General features: G+C 40.0%; 1 protein-coding gene across 2 annotated transcripts in view; it reads right to left on the reverse strand.

The window, feature by feature from the left end:
* Positions 1–2,299: 2,299 nt before the first annotated feature.
* sf3a3 (splicing factor 3a, subunit 3) overlaps positions 2,300–17,414 on the reverse strand; it is a 54,807-nt gene continuing 39,692 nt past the window's right edge. For both annotated transcript variants that reach the window (XM_077623880.1, XM_077623879.1), the window contains 5 exons: positions 14,981–15,145; positions 11,358–11,468; positions 7,865–7,955; positions 2,611–2,666; positions 2,300–2,529 (listed from right to left, as the gene is read on the reverse strand). In XM_077623880.1, the coding sequence (XP_077480006.1) occupies positions 2,452–2,529; positions 2,611–2,666; positions 7,865–7,955; positions 11,358–11,468; positions 14,981–15,145 (501 nt within the window). In that variant the 3' untranslated portion in view covers positions 2,300–2,451. The remainder of the gene's footprint in view (positions 2,530–2,610; positions 2,667–7,864; positions 7,956–11,357; positions 11,469–14,980; positions 15,146–17,414) is intronic.

A 17,414-nucleotide genomic window follows, 5' to 3' on the forward strand; every position in this document is an offset into this window, starting at 1 on the left:
TGCCATAGTTGTCCTATCGGCGGATTTATTTTATTTTATCGTGATAACAATTTTAGTATTGGTCCATCTATAAAGCGCACTGGATTATAAGGCGCCCTGTCTATTTTGGAGAAAATTTCAGACTTTTATGTGCGCCTAATAGTCGTGAAAATACGGTACATACATACACTTGTGAAGAACAATGTCATGGCTCTCTTGAGTTTCCAGTTATTTCTACAACTCTGATTTTTCTCTGATAGTGATTGGAACATATACTTCTTTGTCACAAAAACATTCATGAAGTTTGGTTCTTTTATGACTTTATTATGGGTGAACAGAAAATAAAAGTGATCAAATCTGCTGGGTCAAAAATATACATACAGCTGCGCTAATATTTGGTAACATGTCCATTGGCCATTTTCACTTCAATAAGGCGATTTTGGTAGCCATCCACAAGCTTCTGGTTGAATCTTTGACCCCTCCTCTTGACAGAATTGGTGCAGTTCAGTTAAAATTGATGGCTTTCTGAAATGGACTTGTTTCTTCAGCATTGTCCACAAGTTCTCAATGGGGTTTAAGTCAGGACTTTGGGAGGGCCATTCGAAAACCTTAATTCTAGCCTGAATTAGCCATTCCATTACCACTTTTGATGTGTATTTGGGGTCATTGTCCTGTTGGAACACCCAACTGCGGCCAAGACCCAATCTTCGGGCTGATGACTTTAGGTTATGTTGAAGAATTTGAAGGTAATCCTCTTTCTTCATTATCCCATTTTCTCTCTGTAAAGCACCAGTTTCATTGGCAGCAAAACAGCCCCACAGCATAATACTACCACCACCGTGCATGACGGTAGGCATGGTGTACTTGGGGTTAAAGGCCTCACCTTTTCTCCTCCAAACATATTGCTGGGCATTGTGGCCAAACAGCTCGATTTTTGTTTCATCTGACCACAGAACTTTCCTCCAGACGGTATTATCTTTGTCCATGTGATCAGCAACAAACTTCAGTCGAGCCTTAAGGTGCCGCTTTTGGAGCAAGGGCTTCCTTCTTGCACGGCAGCCTCTCAGTACATGGAGATGCAAAACACGCTTGACTGTGGACACTGACACCTGTGTTCCAGCAGCTTCTAATTCTTGGCAGATATGCTTTTTGGTGATTCTCGGTTGAATCTTCTCCCTCCTGACCAATTTTCTCCCAGCAGCGGGTGATAGCTTGCGTTTTCTTCCTGATTGTGGCAGTGACAAAGCAGTGCCATGCACTTTATACATACAAACAATTGTTTGCACTGTTGCTCTTGGGATCTGCAGCTGCTTTGAAATGGCTCCAAGTGACTCTCCTGACTTGTTCAAGTCAAGGATTCGCTTTTTCAGATCCATGCTGAGCTCCTTTGACTTTCCCATTGTAGCGTTTGTGGGCGTTTGCATTTAATGAGCCCTATTTAAATGGCCTCAGAGAAGTCACCAGCTGTAGTCACTCATAATCACTCACAAGAAGTTAAGAGGCCATGCTATGAAGCTCATTTCACTGACACAACTTTCTAAATCACCAAAATTGCTAATTTGTGTTGCTGTATGTATATTTTTGACCCAGCAGATTTGATCACTTTTTCTGTTAACCCATAATAAAGTATTCATGAATGTTTTGTGACAAAGAAGTATCTGTTCCAATCACTCTATCAGAGAAAAATCAGAGTTGTAGAAATAACTTTATAAATATTTGGATTAGATCAGGTGGCTTTACAGGAATAAACATGCAAGGAACCTTGAGAAATAAGGAGTTAACAGATGATTTAAAATGCAGGGTTCCTAGGATAGTAAATATATCAAAGATACGCTCAGGTGTTTTATTATATCTTGGTCTTCTATAAGTCTTGGCAAAAAAAAATAATATAAATTCCTATGCGGCAAAGCTAGGCTGTCAAAATTCTCTTATTTGACATCCTTTCAACAGACATGTCTCAACCGTTTTGCAGTTGAGCACCAGTGTCTGAGCATTGAGAGCCAGGCCCGTTGCCTCCACAAAAGTAAGCAGCTTACCCAATCGTGCTGCAAATGTACGTCAAAGTTCCCAACAAAACAAGAAAATGCCGGGGCAAATCAGCAGAAACTGGCTAACAATTATCAGATTTGTAGACATTTTCCACAACCTTACCAAAAGATTAGCAAATGATTTTCATTTTTAATGGAAAGCAGTAAGAGCTTCAGATGGTAAGACACAGACGGCATGGGATGTCGCCATTTCTGCTGCTATATGTTAGAATATGCATGTGATTGAACCACTGAAATAACCAATTAGAGAACCAGTGCAAAAATAACAAACATTTTAGAATGGACAAGTTCTGATGTTTATTATGATGATTAAACGTTTCTAAATTACAGATTACTAATAGGTAAATTGGGGAAAACGAACATTTACCCAAGTATAATAACAAAAAAAAGACAAAGAATATATTGGTAAAACAAACTTGGGTATCTACAGTAACCCTTGTCTCTTGAGGTCCTCATATGTTTTTTTGTTGACTACATTTCCACTGGAGTCCTCATACTCTTCCTGGAAAAAAAAAACATCTCAGTATGTATTGTCACATTACTGGATCAGAAAATGATTATGCAAAATGTTTTCCATTCTTACCTCTGTGTCAGGCTGCCAACGCTCTAAGGCCTTTTGGGACTTCAGTTTGGCCCACACTAGTGTTAAAAAAAGTGTATTATTATTATACATTTGCCTGCAACCTAAAAGAAGCTTGGCCTTGCTATTAAATAATGCTTTGCTCGCCTCTAGTTATGCGCACAGTATAATTATCATACTTGCTTGCAATGAAGTATAAGGTTTGCTCTTGAAAGTCTTGTTTAATCTAAACAAAGAAGTGCCAGGATGGACCGAAGTACTCACACCTAAGTCAAGGCTGACTCAACGACCTGCATTGAGCACTCCACACTCGTCATCTACACCCCACCATGGACACTCGAAGCGGCTTCCTGACGCTTCGGTCCTCATCTGTTTTGACTTATGAATGTGTTCTGGTACACAATTACTAGGCTAAAGATGAACGCTCTCGCGCATGCACGCACGCACACATACACAGGCCACATGTAAAAGTCAAAATATTTGTGGCAATCAACATTTTGAATTAAAAAAATGAATACTGAAAGGCCTACAAATTTTATACCGCATGCAAATTCAATCAATTTTCTTAGTTCTATTAAATTTCTCAGTTACACGCTTGGCCTCTTTGAAAGGAGCTCCTCCCTTGAATATTTCTGTTCATTGCAAGCTGATCCAGCCAGTTGCATGTCCATCTTTACCAAGCACATGGCCTCAAGTGTGCTTGGTCTCATTGACATCCTGAAGTATGTCCTGATCTTCCTCACAGCACTGAAAACACGTTCACATGTGGCATTGCTGTGGGGAATCAGAAGTATGCCCAGTGCAATCTTTGTTATGTTAGCATATTTTGGGTTTCCAGAGCTGTCTTTTATTTCTCCTACTAGTCCCCATTGCACATCTGCTCACTCCTGTACTGTAATGTCTCCTAGCTCCTCAACTTGCAGGCAGCTTAATTCTTCTTCCAAGGCATCAACCTCATAGTCAGGCTTCATGCATGGGAATCTGTTGATGAAATACCTCCTTACACTTGTAAAAAAAACTTTTTTGACGATGCTGAGATCAGCTACCTCAGCATGTTTGAGCAATTCGCCCTTCATTGGAAATTTTTCTTTTATATATTTCACTGCATTTTTATAATACTTTCTCACACTTGTGCACTTTTTTCAGGCATTTCTTGCTCTAACATATACTGACGAACGTTCTCACCAGTACAAAGTCCTTCATCATCTTACTCAAATAGAATACTAATCTTCTCATAATCCACTTTCACTTCCAACCAGACTTTGTCACGCAAAGCAACAGTTTTCATGTTGCAATACTTATAGTACGCAAAGAAATCTCCTTCGGTTGATGGCGCCAAACACAGTTCGTTGTATTTTTTTTCCGATGGTAAAATATCAGTATCACAGTTCTCTCGTCTTCGCTTGGAAGCCATGGGTATGGTACGTCTATGCTGCTTCAAAAATCTATCGAAACTACATCCACATGACCTAAACGGATGTAACTTAAACAGATGTGACCTAAACGAACGGTCATGGGGATGTAGTTTCGATTTGTGCCATCCTCAATCAGCAAATTTTAACTGAAAAAGTTATTAAAAGCAAACGTAACGTTTTGAAACACCGATCGCGTCAAACATTGCTTGATTATTTTTTTCTTCGTAGTTTTCATAGAAAATGCAGATTTTGTAATTTGCTATAAACTGGCGTAATAAACTACGGACGATTTGTAGTATTTGGTAGCTCTGCATTACGTATCCAATTATAACGGCCACGAAGGCAACTATTTTAGCGGGGCAGGGCACATTTTCACATGCTTTTTAAAATTTTAACACATTAATAAATCATTTCCTTATAATTTTCTTTCATTTTTGTGTGTTTCCTCATATCTTTCATATAAAATTGGGACACTAACCAATTTTAAAGGTTTTAGTTGGTAGTTGTCTGAGGACCGTGGAACGAATTAGAGAATTTACATAAAAAGTACACCTACTTACAAAATTTTCAAGTTACAAAAAAAGTTTTGGAACCAATTAATTTCTTAAGTAGAGGTACGACTGTACTAATGTTATTTAAAGGCGGTCCTGGGTTAGGATGCACATTTCCTGATAACAGGAGTAAAGGCAAAATCAAAATCTTACATGTTATGTTGTAAGATGAGCCACTAAAAGTATTTTTTGGTTCCACAGTGTTAATAACTGAGTTGTGACTGCTGTTTCTTTTTTTTGAACAAAGACATGCCACCTATCTCTTCTTCCTCACTCCCCAATTTCATCATTTCGACGAGATTCTCAACAATTTTGGGGGTTGAGTGGCTCGTGAGCACAACTCCATCGTCATGTCTGGGAAGCCTAGCTAGCATAGCCAGCTTCACAGCCTCATCTGATCGTCTGACTGATGAACCTCCATCATAATCATGGACGATTTTTTTTCGGCCAGATTTTTTTTCAGCCTGAAATGATGGTCTTTTCCTTCACATCATTAATTCTTCAAATCATAGTAATTTACCGGCCTGTTTTTCTTTCTATGGAGAGGCGGCCTGCAGTTCTTCAAGAAGGCTACAGCACTTAATTCTTATGAAGTTTTTTTATTTTGGATACTTGGATGAAAAATATGGTGATAGACTGAAGCCACAAACTTTGAAGCCGCGAAGTGGCGAGGTATGACAATAATCATCCAGGAGGCGAGACAGTGTCTCAAAATCTTTGACGTGACAAGCATTTGTTGTGCAGCATTTTGGGTTATTCCAATGTTGTGTCGCACTAATCATTTTTATATTTGTGGATCTCTAAAAAACAAGTTAAATTCTTGGATATATTTGTAAATCTTGAAAACACAAGCGTGAATTGCGGATGTGTGTGTGAATATTCTATAAGGAAATCTCTCCCCAGGCAAAGCCACAGTTAAAACTCAACGTAGGATGGTGGCTGCAAGTAGGATATTGGTGAAGACAACTTCTTCGCTACTGCTTCTCGACCTCTACCACTTGACGACTGTTTGCTTACAAAACTCGTTGTTGCGATAGCCCTACGTAGATGGTCCTTGTGTGGATGAGCAATGAGATGGTGCTTGCTCTAGTTGTCACCCCCCTCGGGCTAGCTTGAGACATCATAACAGAAACAACTAGTGCTAAACCGAGCTTGAGCCAAAAACGAACACCAAAACCAGATTATTTATCTCTACTATATAATGATAGTTTCTGCTCGTTTGTCGTTTCGTCCATAGACTCAGCGAATGGTGCGACTTGGCGCTGAATGCCTACAAAACCAACCATGGAACTCATCCTGTACTTCAGAACGGAACAGGCGCGCTTCACTCTGCTGACCTCACTTGGACTACTTATTTATTAATTTATTTGTCCGTCTGCTGTTATTTGTGCACTGTGGTGAAAGCTTTAAATCTCATTATACTTGTATAATGACGATAAAAAGCATTCAATTCAATTCAAAAAGGGGCCGCATTGAAGTAAAGAGTAAGTAAAAGATGTTGTTTTAATGTTATTTTTCAATACTATATTATTTTTATTCCTATGTTGTTTTGTCACTTTGTCTTTCAGGCTACCTGACGTGATTTGCATGGAACATGCATCTTATTTTATTGCAAAGATATTGTGTAACCCTATTTTTGTACAGTGGTACCTTGAGACACGAGCTTAATGAGTTCCGGGACTGAGCTTGTATGTCGATTTACTCGTATCTTAAATCAACGTTTCCCATCGAAATGAATTAAATACAAATGAATTCGTTCCCACCCTGTTGGGGTTATTCTGGGATGTTATTATATGTGCATTAATCATTAATATGTATAGGAGCTTTATTTGAATTTGGGACCGAGCAAGCTCAAGGTCACTCTACAGGGCAGCTGGCTTCGAGGACATTTAATTGTTTTCAGGACTATTGACCGGACAGATCCCCATGTTCCAGGCCGAGGACTGTTGATCTGAGTTCGCAATGAAGATCTGTGAAGGACTCTTAAATTGCTCTGACTTGGATTCCGGCAGATGGCGATAATCGAATCAACTTCCGAAAATACTCGCATATTGTTTAAAGATACTATCGCCCGGTTTACCTTATATGAAGTTATTATGCTTACTTGTGCAAATTCTTACACGCAGGTGTTTTTGGTGGCCGACCTGATATGCAATTGTTGTGGCAGTTGTTTTTTGACCTTAATGGTGTTATTCGGTTAGCTTATGCAATTGTTTCAATCAGATTACCTTAAGTGTTTTGATTATGCGCGACTAAATGGACAGAGGATGCCGTTTCTTCAGAATGTCACGGTGGCGAGGACGAGCCAGGACGATTCTCACTTGCAAGTTTCAACGCTGGAATGTCAACGATGTCTCTCTGTTTTTATTAAAGTTTACCTATTAATAAACCTATCACACCCTTTGAAAAAAACACCCAAAAACAGGATATTACAATGGAAAAACATTTTTATTGGTTGTAATTCACCATCTACTACCAGAGTAACAAATAACTAGTGGTTATGATGTTTAATAATAAAATGAGGCATTATTTTATACAACGGGGAGTTGGTGGATAGGGGGGAGAGAGTCTCTTGACGATGCGCTTGTAACGTACACACAAAAAGTTTTAATCTTACGTTACACTAAATTTAAACCTTCTTGTGGAATAACCAAGGCAAAGAGGTTCATGTATTCCACCGCGGCTTTCGGGGCTAACTTCCAGCCTCTCCATACGTATTGACGAGCCAGCTCAGTCACCCGTACACTACTCATGTTTTTCGATTATTTCATGCTTAATATTGATTGTCATCATACGCCTTTTCTTTGCACCGGCCTGCTTTAGATCTATTGTGTTTCCCTTAATTCTACACTGACTAATGCAAAAAACAAACAAAACAAAAAAAATGGAAAAAAATGCAACGCTCCGCCCAGTGCTCGTAGAGATCTTTGCATGAGGGAGATGCAGCGAGAGAGAATCTTAAAGCAGCCTGGCGAACTGGCTATCTCAAATGCTCATATCTCGAAATTTGTCTCGTATCTCAAGGTAAATATTTGCTCGGAATTTTACTCATCTCAAATTCCTCGTATGTCGAGGTATTACTGTAGTTGACTTTTCCATGTTACTTGTTGGTTCCCGGACCTTGAGTGAATAATTTCCAGATGCAATATTATAATGTACTGTACAATCCACAGGAAGAATGTTCTGATGTAACTCTTTATATTTGATTTTGCATAAAATTGTATGAAATAATTTAGAAATTAAAAATTAAAAATCCAGGAATTCATAAACAGTGTGAGTTCCAAGACTTACAAGAGACGGCATCCTCAATCTGTGTCACGTTAGCAAAGTGGGCTGTGTTGGGGATTCCAAGACAGCGCATACCATGGGCATGCCTCCATTCCTAACAACACAGATATACATAGTAGTTAATAAGAGGTCTTTATACAGCAAAAAAGAAATTTCCCCGTTATATGTATCGTACATTAATCATAAAATGATATGATAATCTTATATCAAAATGGCACCACTCAAGCGGCAGCTGGTGGCAGTAGCTCCGTCCGTTCTAAGTCATTTTTTACAGCTTTTCTATCTTTTTTTATTACATTTTGATATTTCTTAATACTTTACTTTATCCTTCAATGTTTTTACGACATTTACGACTCGACTCCAGGCAGAGGCAGTCTTTGTTCTATTAGTTTAGTTTCTTTCTGCTGGTTCTGGACGTTTTTTGGACCCATTTGGCCTGGCCTTCTCTGTCCTAAACAGGGGATCAGCTGTTAGCGGTACACCTGGATATTGCTGGAAATCCCCACGGAGTTAAAGAGAAAGAGAAGAGGGTGCAGAGCTAGACGAAAGTGGCGGGAGAAGTGACGCTTCAGACCAAGCATTACGTCTATTATTATGGGGAATGTAAGCTCTCTCCCCAATAAGATGGAAGAGCTAACAGTGCTTACGAGGCTGCAACGCGAATATCGGGAGTGTTGTATTATGTGCTTCATGGAGACATGGCTGAATTAATACCGACTCACTCATCTGCCTGGATGGTTTTCAACTGGTGAGGACAGACAGAAAAGCTGAGGAGAGCGGTTAGAGAGGAAAGGTTGGGGACTAGGTGTTTTTATTAATAGCAAATGGTGTAGACGGCGGCACATGACGCTATAGGAGCAACTTTGTACTCGAGATATCGAGCTGGTAGCTGTAAGCATCAGACCGTTTTAAATCCCGCGGGAGTTCTCACTTCAGAGCTTCTCTACATCGTGGATGTTTTTCTGAGGTATAAAAATAAAAATTCATACAAATATCTAAATCTATGCTGAAACTCGAAAACAGAAGACAAATGAAAAATGGCGGAAGTCAGGGCACCGCTTCTTCTTCGGCGCTGAAATGGTTGGCTCTAAGGTCGAAAAAGAAGCGTATTTCACTGAGGAAGAATGGGCGCGCCGAAAATCATAAATAGCTATGACACACGCTGTTAAGCCTTTTCTTGTTTCCAGCAGGTTGCGTTTCCCATCACGTACATTATACAGTGGTACCTCGTCACACGACCGCTCGTCATACAATATTCTCGTCTTACGGCGGAAATTTCGATCGAATAATTCGCCCGTCATGCGATCAAAATTTCGTGATGTGACTAAGCCAGGTGGCCATGGCACTGTCTTTTTTGCATATCTTTCGTGTATAACAATATTTACGAGCACCGAATGAGTTATTCAGACCAGGAAACGCACAACGCACATGCGTGGGGAAAAGGGCTTTCTGGGTAATGAAGTATACTCGTGCACACAACGCCGACAGGCAATGGCACTCTTTCTCAGAATAAAACTTTACCCACAATCAATACGTGGGTAAGTTCAGCTGCTGCATTTCCTGTTATTTTTATCTAATACGATGAGTATTATATTACTTCTCGTTCGCTGCTCATAAGAACATCAGGAGCACTGGCTCGCAACTCCCCGCAATAGCATCCACGGTAGCAACTCTATCATAAGCGCCGTTCAAAGGGGATGCGAACACAGATGCTACAAGCTAAAAGGGAGCCGCAAGCCAGCGCCCCCGAAGCTCCCATGAGCAGCGGAGCGATCGCTGATAAAAGACTGCTGCTCGTTGGCTGCTCATAAGAACATCAGGGGCACTGGCTCGCAACTCCCCGCAATAGCATCCCTGGTAGCAACTCTATCATAGCCGCCGTTCAAAGGGGATGCGAACACAGATGCTACAAGCTAAAAGGGAGCCACTAGCCAGCGCCCCCGAAGCTCCCATGAGCAGCGGAGCGATCGCTGATAAAAGACTGCTGCTCGTTGGCTGCTCATAAGAACATCAGGGGCACTGGCTCGCAACTCCCCGCAATAGCATCCCCGGTAGCAACTCTATCATAGGCGCCGTTCAAAGGGGATGCAAACACAGATGCTACAAGCTAAAAGGGAGCCGCTAGCTAGCGCCCCCGAAGCTCCCATGAGCAGCGGAGCGATCGCTGATAAAAGACTGCTGCTCGTTGGCAAGTGGTCGTGCGTTATCCGATTGTGAGGACATTTGTGTGCATCATTTTCGGAATATTTTGAAGGGAATAGTACAACAGCAAACAGCCCATCGATAGCGAACGTGAGGGTGGATTGTTTGTTCCGTTTACGAGTGCGTTGTGTGGGGAAAAAAACGAAGCCCCCCCGCCCCTTTTGTGCCTCTCCCCTCGGGGAAATCCGCCCAATTTTAGTTAGATTAAACACATTTTATTTCTATTAAACCACTAGTTATGTGTTACTTTGTTAATAGATGGGGAATTAGAACAAATAAAACATTTTTCCAATCCAATATCCTGTTTTGGGTGTTTTTTCAGAGGGCTGGAACAAATTAATTTGTTTTCCATTCATTTCAATGGGAAACGTCCGCTCGAGTTACGAGAAACTCGTCATACGATCTCAGTCTCGGAACGGATTACGATCGTATGTCGAGGTACCACTGTACCTTGTGGAGAAAGAACAACTTCGAGTCAATTCCAGCAGGCTTGAATTTTATATCGCTGCCGAATATGCCTGCTAAGCACCCAGCGTCACCTAACCCACAGCGAGCCGAGGACAGTGCGGGCATGTCGTCTCCCTATTGCTGAGTGAAATAATAATAATCGGACATAGGCCACAGGGAGTCGAAGACACCTACAACCCCTCGATATCGGAATAGTTGGTATGCCCCTGGTTAGTGAACCGGAGCGTTGCCAAATTTTGAGGAGAAATAAAAACCTCTTCACGTTCATCCTTTTGCAGTTACGAACATGTCCTTGTGCCATTGTGGTATTTTTCCTTGTTACAATAGAAAACTGACGGATTAATGAAGTAGTAGCAGTGGGCTAGAAACCACTAAAAAAACCTAACCCTTCAAGATGTGATGACAACAACTGGTGTTTCAAACCCTACCTAAAACTTTCAAACTGATTTATTTTATTTAAAAGACAATCATCAATTTGAGTTTACAGCACCTTTAAGTCTTTCATTTGGTGAAGTCATTTGTCAGATTTGCACCAATCGATAAATTAGTGTGGGAGGCTTGGCATGTTCATCTTTCCAATATGCAACAAAGTGCTTGCAAACATGGATTGTATTCTTGAGACCGGCGATGTGACATGCAACAACAGGGGAAAGAAACTTCAGAAGGAATGGGTAGCGGCAATTTTATTTTCCCTCACTTGTTAATTCATATTTTTAGATGGGGTGCCGAGAAATTGCATAATACCCTAGAGAATTTTGAAGGATTTTAAGGGACTGTAGGAACCCTGCAGGAAAGAGTGAAATAAAACTGCTCAAGTTAAAATTACCGCAAAGTGTCGTTGGAAGGCTTTGGGTCCTCGGTAGGTGTAGTTTCCACAGATTTCACAATTGTAATTTATATTCAGGCCATGGAGTTTATAGAGCCAGTATGGAATAGGCTGTAAGAAAGGGAAAATCTGAGTTAAAACTCAACAGGACAATTTTCTTCTATATACAAAAACCTGTCAATCCATGCATCTATCCATTCTTGCATCCACACACTCACCCATCCATCCATCATCTCCCACTTATCCGAAGTCTTGTCTTGGAGGCAAACTTTTAGCAAGGAACCCTAGATTTTCCTATTTCAAGCCATTTCATCCATTTCTTCTAGACCAGGGGTGGCAAATACGCAGCTCTTAGCTTATCATTATTTTTGTCTAACTGCATTTGATGTGTTGAGGGTGGACACTTACCTTAAAATGAACACTTTGTTGTTGTTTTTTTAAGGGGAACAAAGTATTACTGTGAATAATCTGGTTTGAATTGTGTGTGTATCTGTCTGTTTTGGCAGCTCACTGCGTGGTGTGGCTCTTTGTCTCTCAGTTTAAAATTTTTGCTCTTTGCGTCGAACTTGTTACATACATATTCATACATATACATGAATATGTATATACATACAGTTGTGGTCAAAAGTTTACATACACTTGTGAACATAATGTCATGGCTCTCTGGAGTTTCCAGTTATTTCTACAACTCAGATTATTCTCTGAGTTATTGGAACAGATACTTCTTTGTCACAAAAAACATTCATGAAGTTTGATTCTTTTATGACTTTATTATGGGTTAACCGAAAAAGTGATCAAATCTTCTGGGTCAAAAATATACATACAGCAACACGAATTAGCAATTTTGGTGACTTAGAAAGTTGTGTCAGTGAAATGAGCTTCATAGCATGGCCTCTTAATTTCTTGTGAGTGATTGTGAGTGACTACAGCTGGTGACTTCTCTGAGGCCATTTAAATAGGGCTCATTGGATGCAAACTCCCACAAAGGCTACAATGGGAAAGTCAAAGGAGCTCAGCATGGATATGAAAAAGGAATGGAATGGCTAAATCAGGCTAGAATTAAGGTTTTCGAATGGCCTTCCCAAAGTCTAGACTTAAACCCTATTGAGAACTTGTGGACCATGCTGAAGAAACAAGTCCATGTCAGAAAGCCATCAAATTTAACTGAACTGCACCAATTCTGTCAAGAGGAGTGGTCAAAGATTCAACCAGAGGCTTGCGGATGGCTACCAAAAGTGCCGAATTGAAAATGAAAATGGCCAAGGGACACGTTACCAAATATTAGCGCTGCTTTATGTATATTTTTGACCCAGCAGATTTGATCACTTTTTTTTTCTGTTCACCCATAATAAAGTCATAATGGAACCAAACTTCATGAATGTTTTTTTGTGACAAATAAGTATCTGTTCCAATAACTCTATCAGAGAAAAATCAGTTGTAGAAATAACTGGAAACTCGAGAGCCATGACATTATGTTCTTCACAAGTGTATGTAAACTTTTGACCACAACTGTATGTATGTAGGTAGATATATATAGTTTTTTTTCAGCAACACGCTTATATATTTACTTATGTATTTACTTATGTATTTATTAACTTATTACCTAGCTATTTATGTCTAAAATGCCTTTCCTGTATCTGCATTCTCACCCTCTTGCTACTGTGACAATGAAATTTCCCAAATACAGGATGAATAAAGTTATCCAATCCAATCCAATTATGACCATGTCTGGTCTACGTTATTCGCGATATCCAAGGGATTACTGTACTTGCCTGACTAAGCGCGGGATCAAAACATTTCCGGTAACAACATGACCTAAAAAAACAGCATGGTCTGTTATAAATGAATTAGTCAAAGCATAGGCTTTGTTCTTGTTTTTTTAAGCATAAGGATGGTTAAACTAGTTGATTAAGGCATGAATAAAGTTATCCAATCCAATTATTACACATGATGATGATTATCTGCACGTTCATTTCAGCTTTAAATAAGAATGTCCGGGAGGCATTCAATTCCCAAAAAAATTCTCTGGGAGTTAACCATTCTCTTAAGTTATGTTAGGGAACTCTCCCTCTACGTACCGTGTGGCTGCCTTTTCTGGCCAGGGCCGGGTTTCGGGGCAGACCTCGCTCGAGGGGGCGCACCCACGCCACCGGATCGCCGGCCAAACATTTATCATTCTTCTGCGGTAAAATTGTTCTTCTTCGACGCGTCATTCTTCTGCGGTGAAATTCTTCCTCTTTGGGGCTGAGTGGAACCCCATTCAACAAGAAGAAGTGGGCCCCTAACTTCCCCTATTTTTCATCTCCCGTCTTTCGGTTGCGATTTCACCATGAATGTTGACATTTTTATTATTATTTTTTATATACCGAACAAAATCTTCGACATACTGAAGCCTTACTCTCAGGCGATCTACTAGTAGAGCCTTGGAGATCGATCGGTCGATCACGTTCGACGTCATAAGTACCCCTGCTCTAGATAGAGCTAGACCGAGAAAACCACCGATCGATAGGTATATGCACACGCCCTACTTTTCAGTTTTTTGATAAGTTAAAAAATCCAATATTTTTTTTACTTCATGATTGTGTCCCACTTGTTGATTCTTGACAAAAAAAATCCATCCATCCATCAATGGACCCATCAAAATATAACACCAAGAGACCCCCCCAACCCCCCATCTATCTATCTATATAAACACGAATACAGACACACACACGCATGCACACATTGTTGATATACTTAAGGTATACTAAAGAAATGACAAGGTAAAATATTCTATTCTACCCCTAGATTTATTAAAAATATATTGAGGATTCTTACAAGTTATGTTGATGTATTTTGCTTAAAAACAATGTACAATGCAACTTGTACATTGAGAGAGAATTCAAATGAGCATTTCCGGTGGTGTGTGTGCATGGAGTGACGCGTCTCATAACCAACAATGGGGATCAAATTGAAGCCCACTCGTGGCAAACCTCTTCATGTCTCCAACATGAGAGGAGACAGGAGAAAGGTACAGCGACATCTGAGCTGAAATAACGCAGTTTTGAATTGATTTCTTCATATTAGACGATTGGATACCTCAAATTGCCAAATATCAATCTACAATCATGTAGCTAGTGATGTCACAATTGAGGCATTATCTTAGCCCAGGGGTGGCCAAGTCCAGTCCTCGAGAGACCCCATCCAGTCTGTATTCCATGTCTCCATCCTCTACCACACCCGAATCAAATGATCAACTCACCTGTAAGCTCTCCAGAAGCTTCCTATCGATCCCGATTATTTGATTCAGGTGTGTTGGTGGAGGGAGACATGGAAAACAGACTGGATAGGGGCTCTCGAGGACCGGACTTGGCCACCCCTGTCTTAGCCCTTTATCTCGACACTCCAAATTGTGGGTTAAAGAAATTGAATTGATTAAGTTTCTTGATGTTTTGGTCAGTGTGGAAGAATTGAGCAGGACATCTGCAGGCAGTTTAGGGCAGGGCCAGGTGTAAAACCACACTTTTGAAAGATGACAGTGACTTAAAGATTTTTTTTTAATTTACGTTGAAAATGTTGTCATTAACATTAGGACACTTTTATTTTAATGATGTTCTTTTGGATATAAGCGTGACTGGTCGTACCTTGCCATCCCAGCCCAAGGGCAAGTTCTTAGGGTTGTAAATGATTTCATTGTCTTCGTCTTCACTTTCACTCTCACTAAGCTGCTCCTCCTCCTCTTCCTCACGTTCCTCTCCAGTCCTGGCTTGCTTCCTCTGCACATTCTCATGGGTAAGCTGCCTTTGCTCCTACAAATGCGAATGAAAATTGATTTGGTGGTTATCACAACACAGCCATCCTTCACCACTTCGCAGCTTCAGTAGATTGCGTTTTCTTTTTTTTTATGTTAAGGATCCCCGGACGACATCTCGGCGGACGCCATCGACTTACATACCTGAAACTCAATACCAATTATCATGCGTGAAGACCCATCTCTCAACCTCTTTCCCAATCGTTGAATTTTACAATTTGTCTCGTATAAGACGCCCCGATTCACAATTTTCACCTCCATAATCATGGCTTTAATAGGAGCACAAATGCGTTACATTGAAGGGAAAATCTTCGTATGAATCCAAAGGATCGTCTGTTGGATTGCACATTTAGATCAATATCATAAGGAAGTTAACATGCCTGTCTTTGTTAGGTTAAAACTTTATTTCATCCCGTATTCGAGAAATTTCTAAATGCAAAATATCAAATTATTCAATTTGAAATAAGAAATACCGTAAAACCTATTTCAACGGCATGCCGTTCTATTTTTCAACCTTTCTCCAGAGGTGCTGTTCATTAGAGGGTGCCGCTATATTTTTCGACTAGCTGGTTAGGATTTTGAGAAGATGCGGTAAATTTTATGGATGAAAAGAGAAATCAGGTAACATACATATTTATTCAACAAAAGGTAAAATACAAGGCGATTACTGCTAAGGAATTACAAATTCACTGGTGAAAATCAAGTGACAGATCGCTGTTGTAGCTGTCCTCGTCATTCACATCACCTTCCGCACCAGCGTCGATTTTCTGAGTGAGTTAACGTTCATCGTCGCCAGCATTGGCTCGCGCTTGCTAGAGAAGTTGCAAACCAGTGTAGCTTAGCAAGTTTAACTACGGTAAGATGGCGATGCCCCGAGCGAGCAGTGGCAGGCACAAGTGAGTTTTTTCAGGTTTTAAGCAAGATACGTTTTTTTTCTCTTGAAATTCATTCATAGGTGTCAAAATAAATTTTGTTTAGAATTATATGTTTATCTTTACTCTATTTTGAAATAAATGACCGTATCGGCCGCATTGCTTTGCGTTATGGCTTTTCGTTTTTGGCACCTTGCAGTTTGGTGCAGGGCAAGTCTAATTTAAGCGGATATCAGCCGTACCCTGGATTCAGTCATTTTTTTGAGTGACAAATACAGCTTGTATGCAAGAAAATATGGTAGATTATTATTTTTAGATACTAATACGTTAGTCATTTTATATACTTATACAGTGGTACCTCGAGATACGAGCACAATTCGTTCCGAGACTGAGCTCGTATGTCGATTTACTCGTAACTCAAATGAACGTTTCCCATAGAAATGAACTAAAAACTAATTAATTTGTTCCAACCCTCTGAAAAAACACCAAAAACAGAATATTGGATTGGAAAAACATTTTATTTGTTCTAATTAACAATAATAACAAATAACTAGTGGTTTAATAGTACTAAAATGTGTTTAATAGTACAGTGGTACCTCGACATGCAAGTGCCCCGACATTCGATCAATTTGAGATACGAGTAAATTTTCGGGCAAATAATTATCTTGAGATACGAGACAAATTTTTATATACGAGCATACATCGGACGCGAGAGGCTGCTCATAAGAACATCATGGGCACTGTCTTTCTGGTCGCAACTCCCTCGTGTAATATCTCTCTCTACGAGCACTGGCCGGAGCGTTGCATTTTTTTCAGTGTTTTTTTCCCGTTAGTCATTGCGAATTGCGAGAAGATCGCTAATACGAGAGTTATATATTCTACTTCTCGTTGGCAAGTGGCTGTGCGTTATCCTATTGTGAGGACATTTGTGTGCATCATTTTGGTAATATTTTGAAGAGAATACAAAAGCAAACAACCTTCAATAGGTTGCGTTTGAAAGTCAGTGTGGGGACGGGGCAATTTTCTCTTAACTCAAACAAACGTTTCCCATAGAAATGAACTAAACACAAATTAATTCGTTCCAACCCTCTGAAAAAACACCAAAAACAGGATATTGGATTGGAAAAAAATGTTTTATTTGTTCTAAGTCGCCATCTATTAACAAAGTAACAAATAACTAGTGGTTTAATGTATAGTAAAATGTGTTTAATAGAACTAAAAGGGACAGAGGGGGTCAGACTTTTTGCAAGGCAACGCGCTCGTAACATAACAAACAAATTTAAATGAACTTGGATTAAGATGAAGACACTCAAAATTAAGTTTAATCTAGCTTTACACTAAACTTAATTCTAATTTTGTTTTAAATTTTGATACCTTTCTTCTCTCTATTTGCCC

Source organism: Stigmatopora argus, chromosome 17 (assembly GCF_051989625.1).
Source record: "Stigmatopora argus isolate UIUO_Sarg chromosome 17, RoL_Sarg_1.0, whole genome shotgun sequence".
NCBI lineage: Eukaryota > Metazoa > Chordata > Actinopteri > Syngnathiformes > Syngnathidae > Stigmatopora > Stigmatopora argus.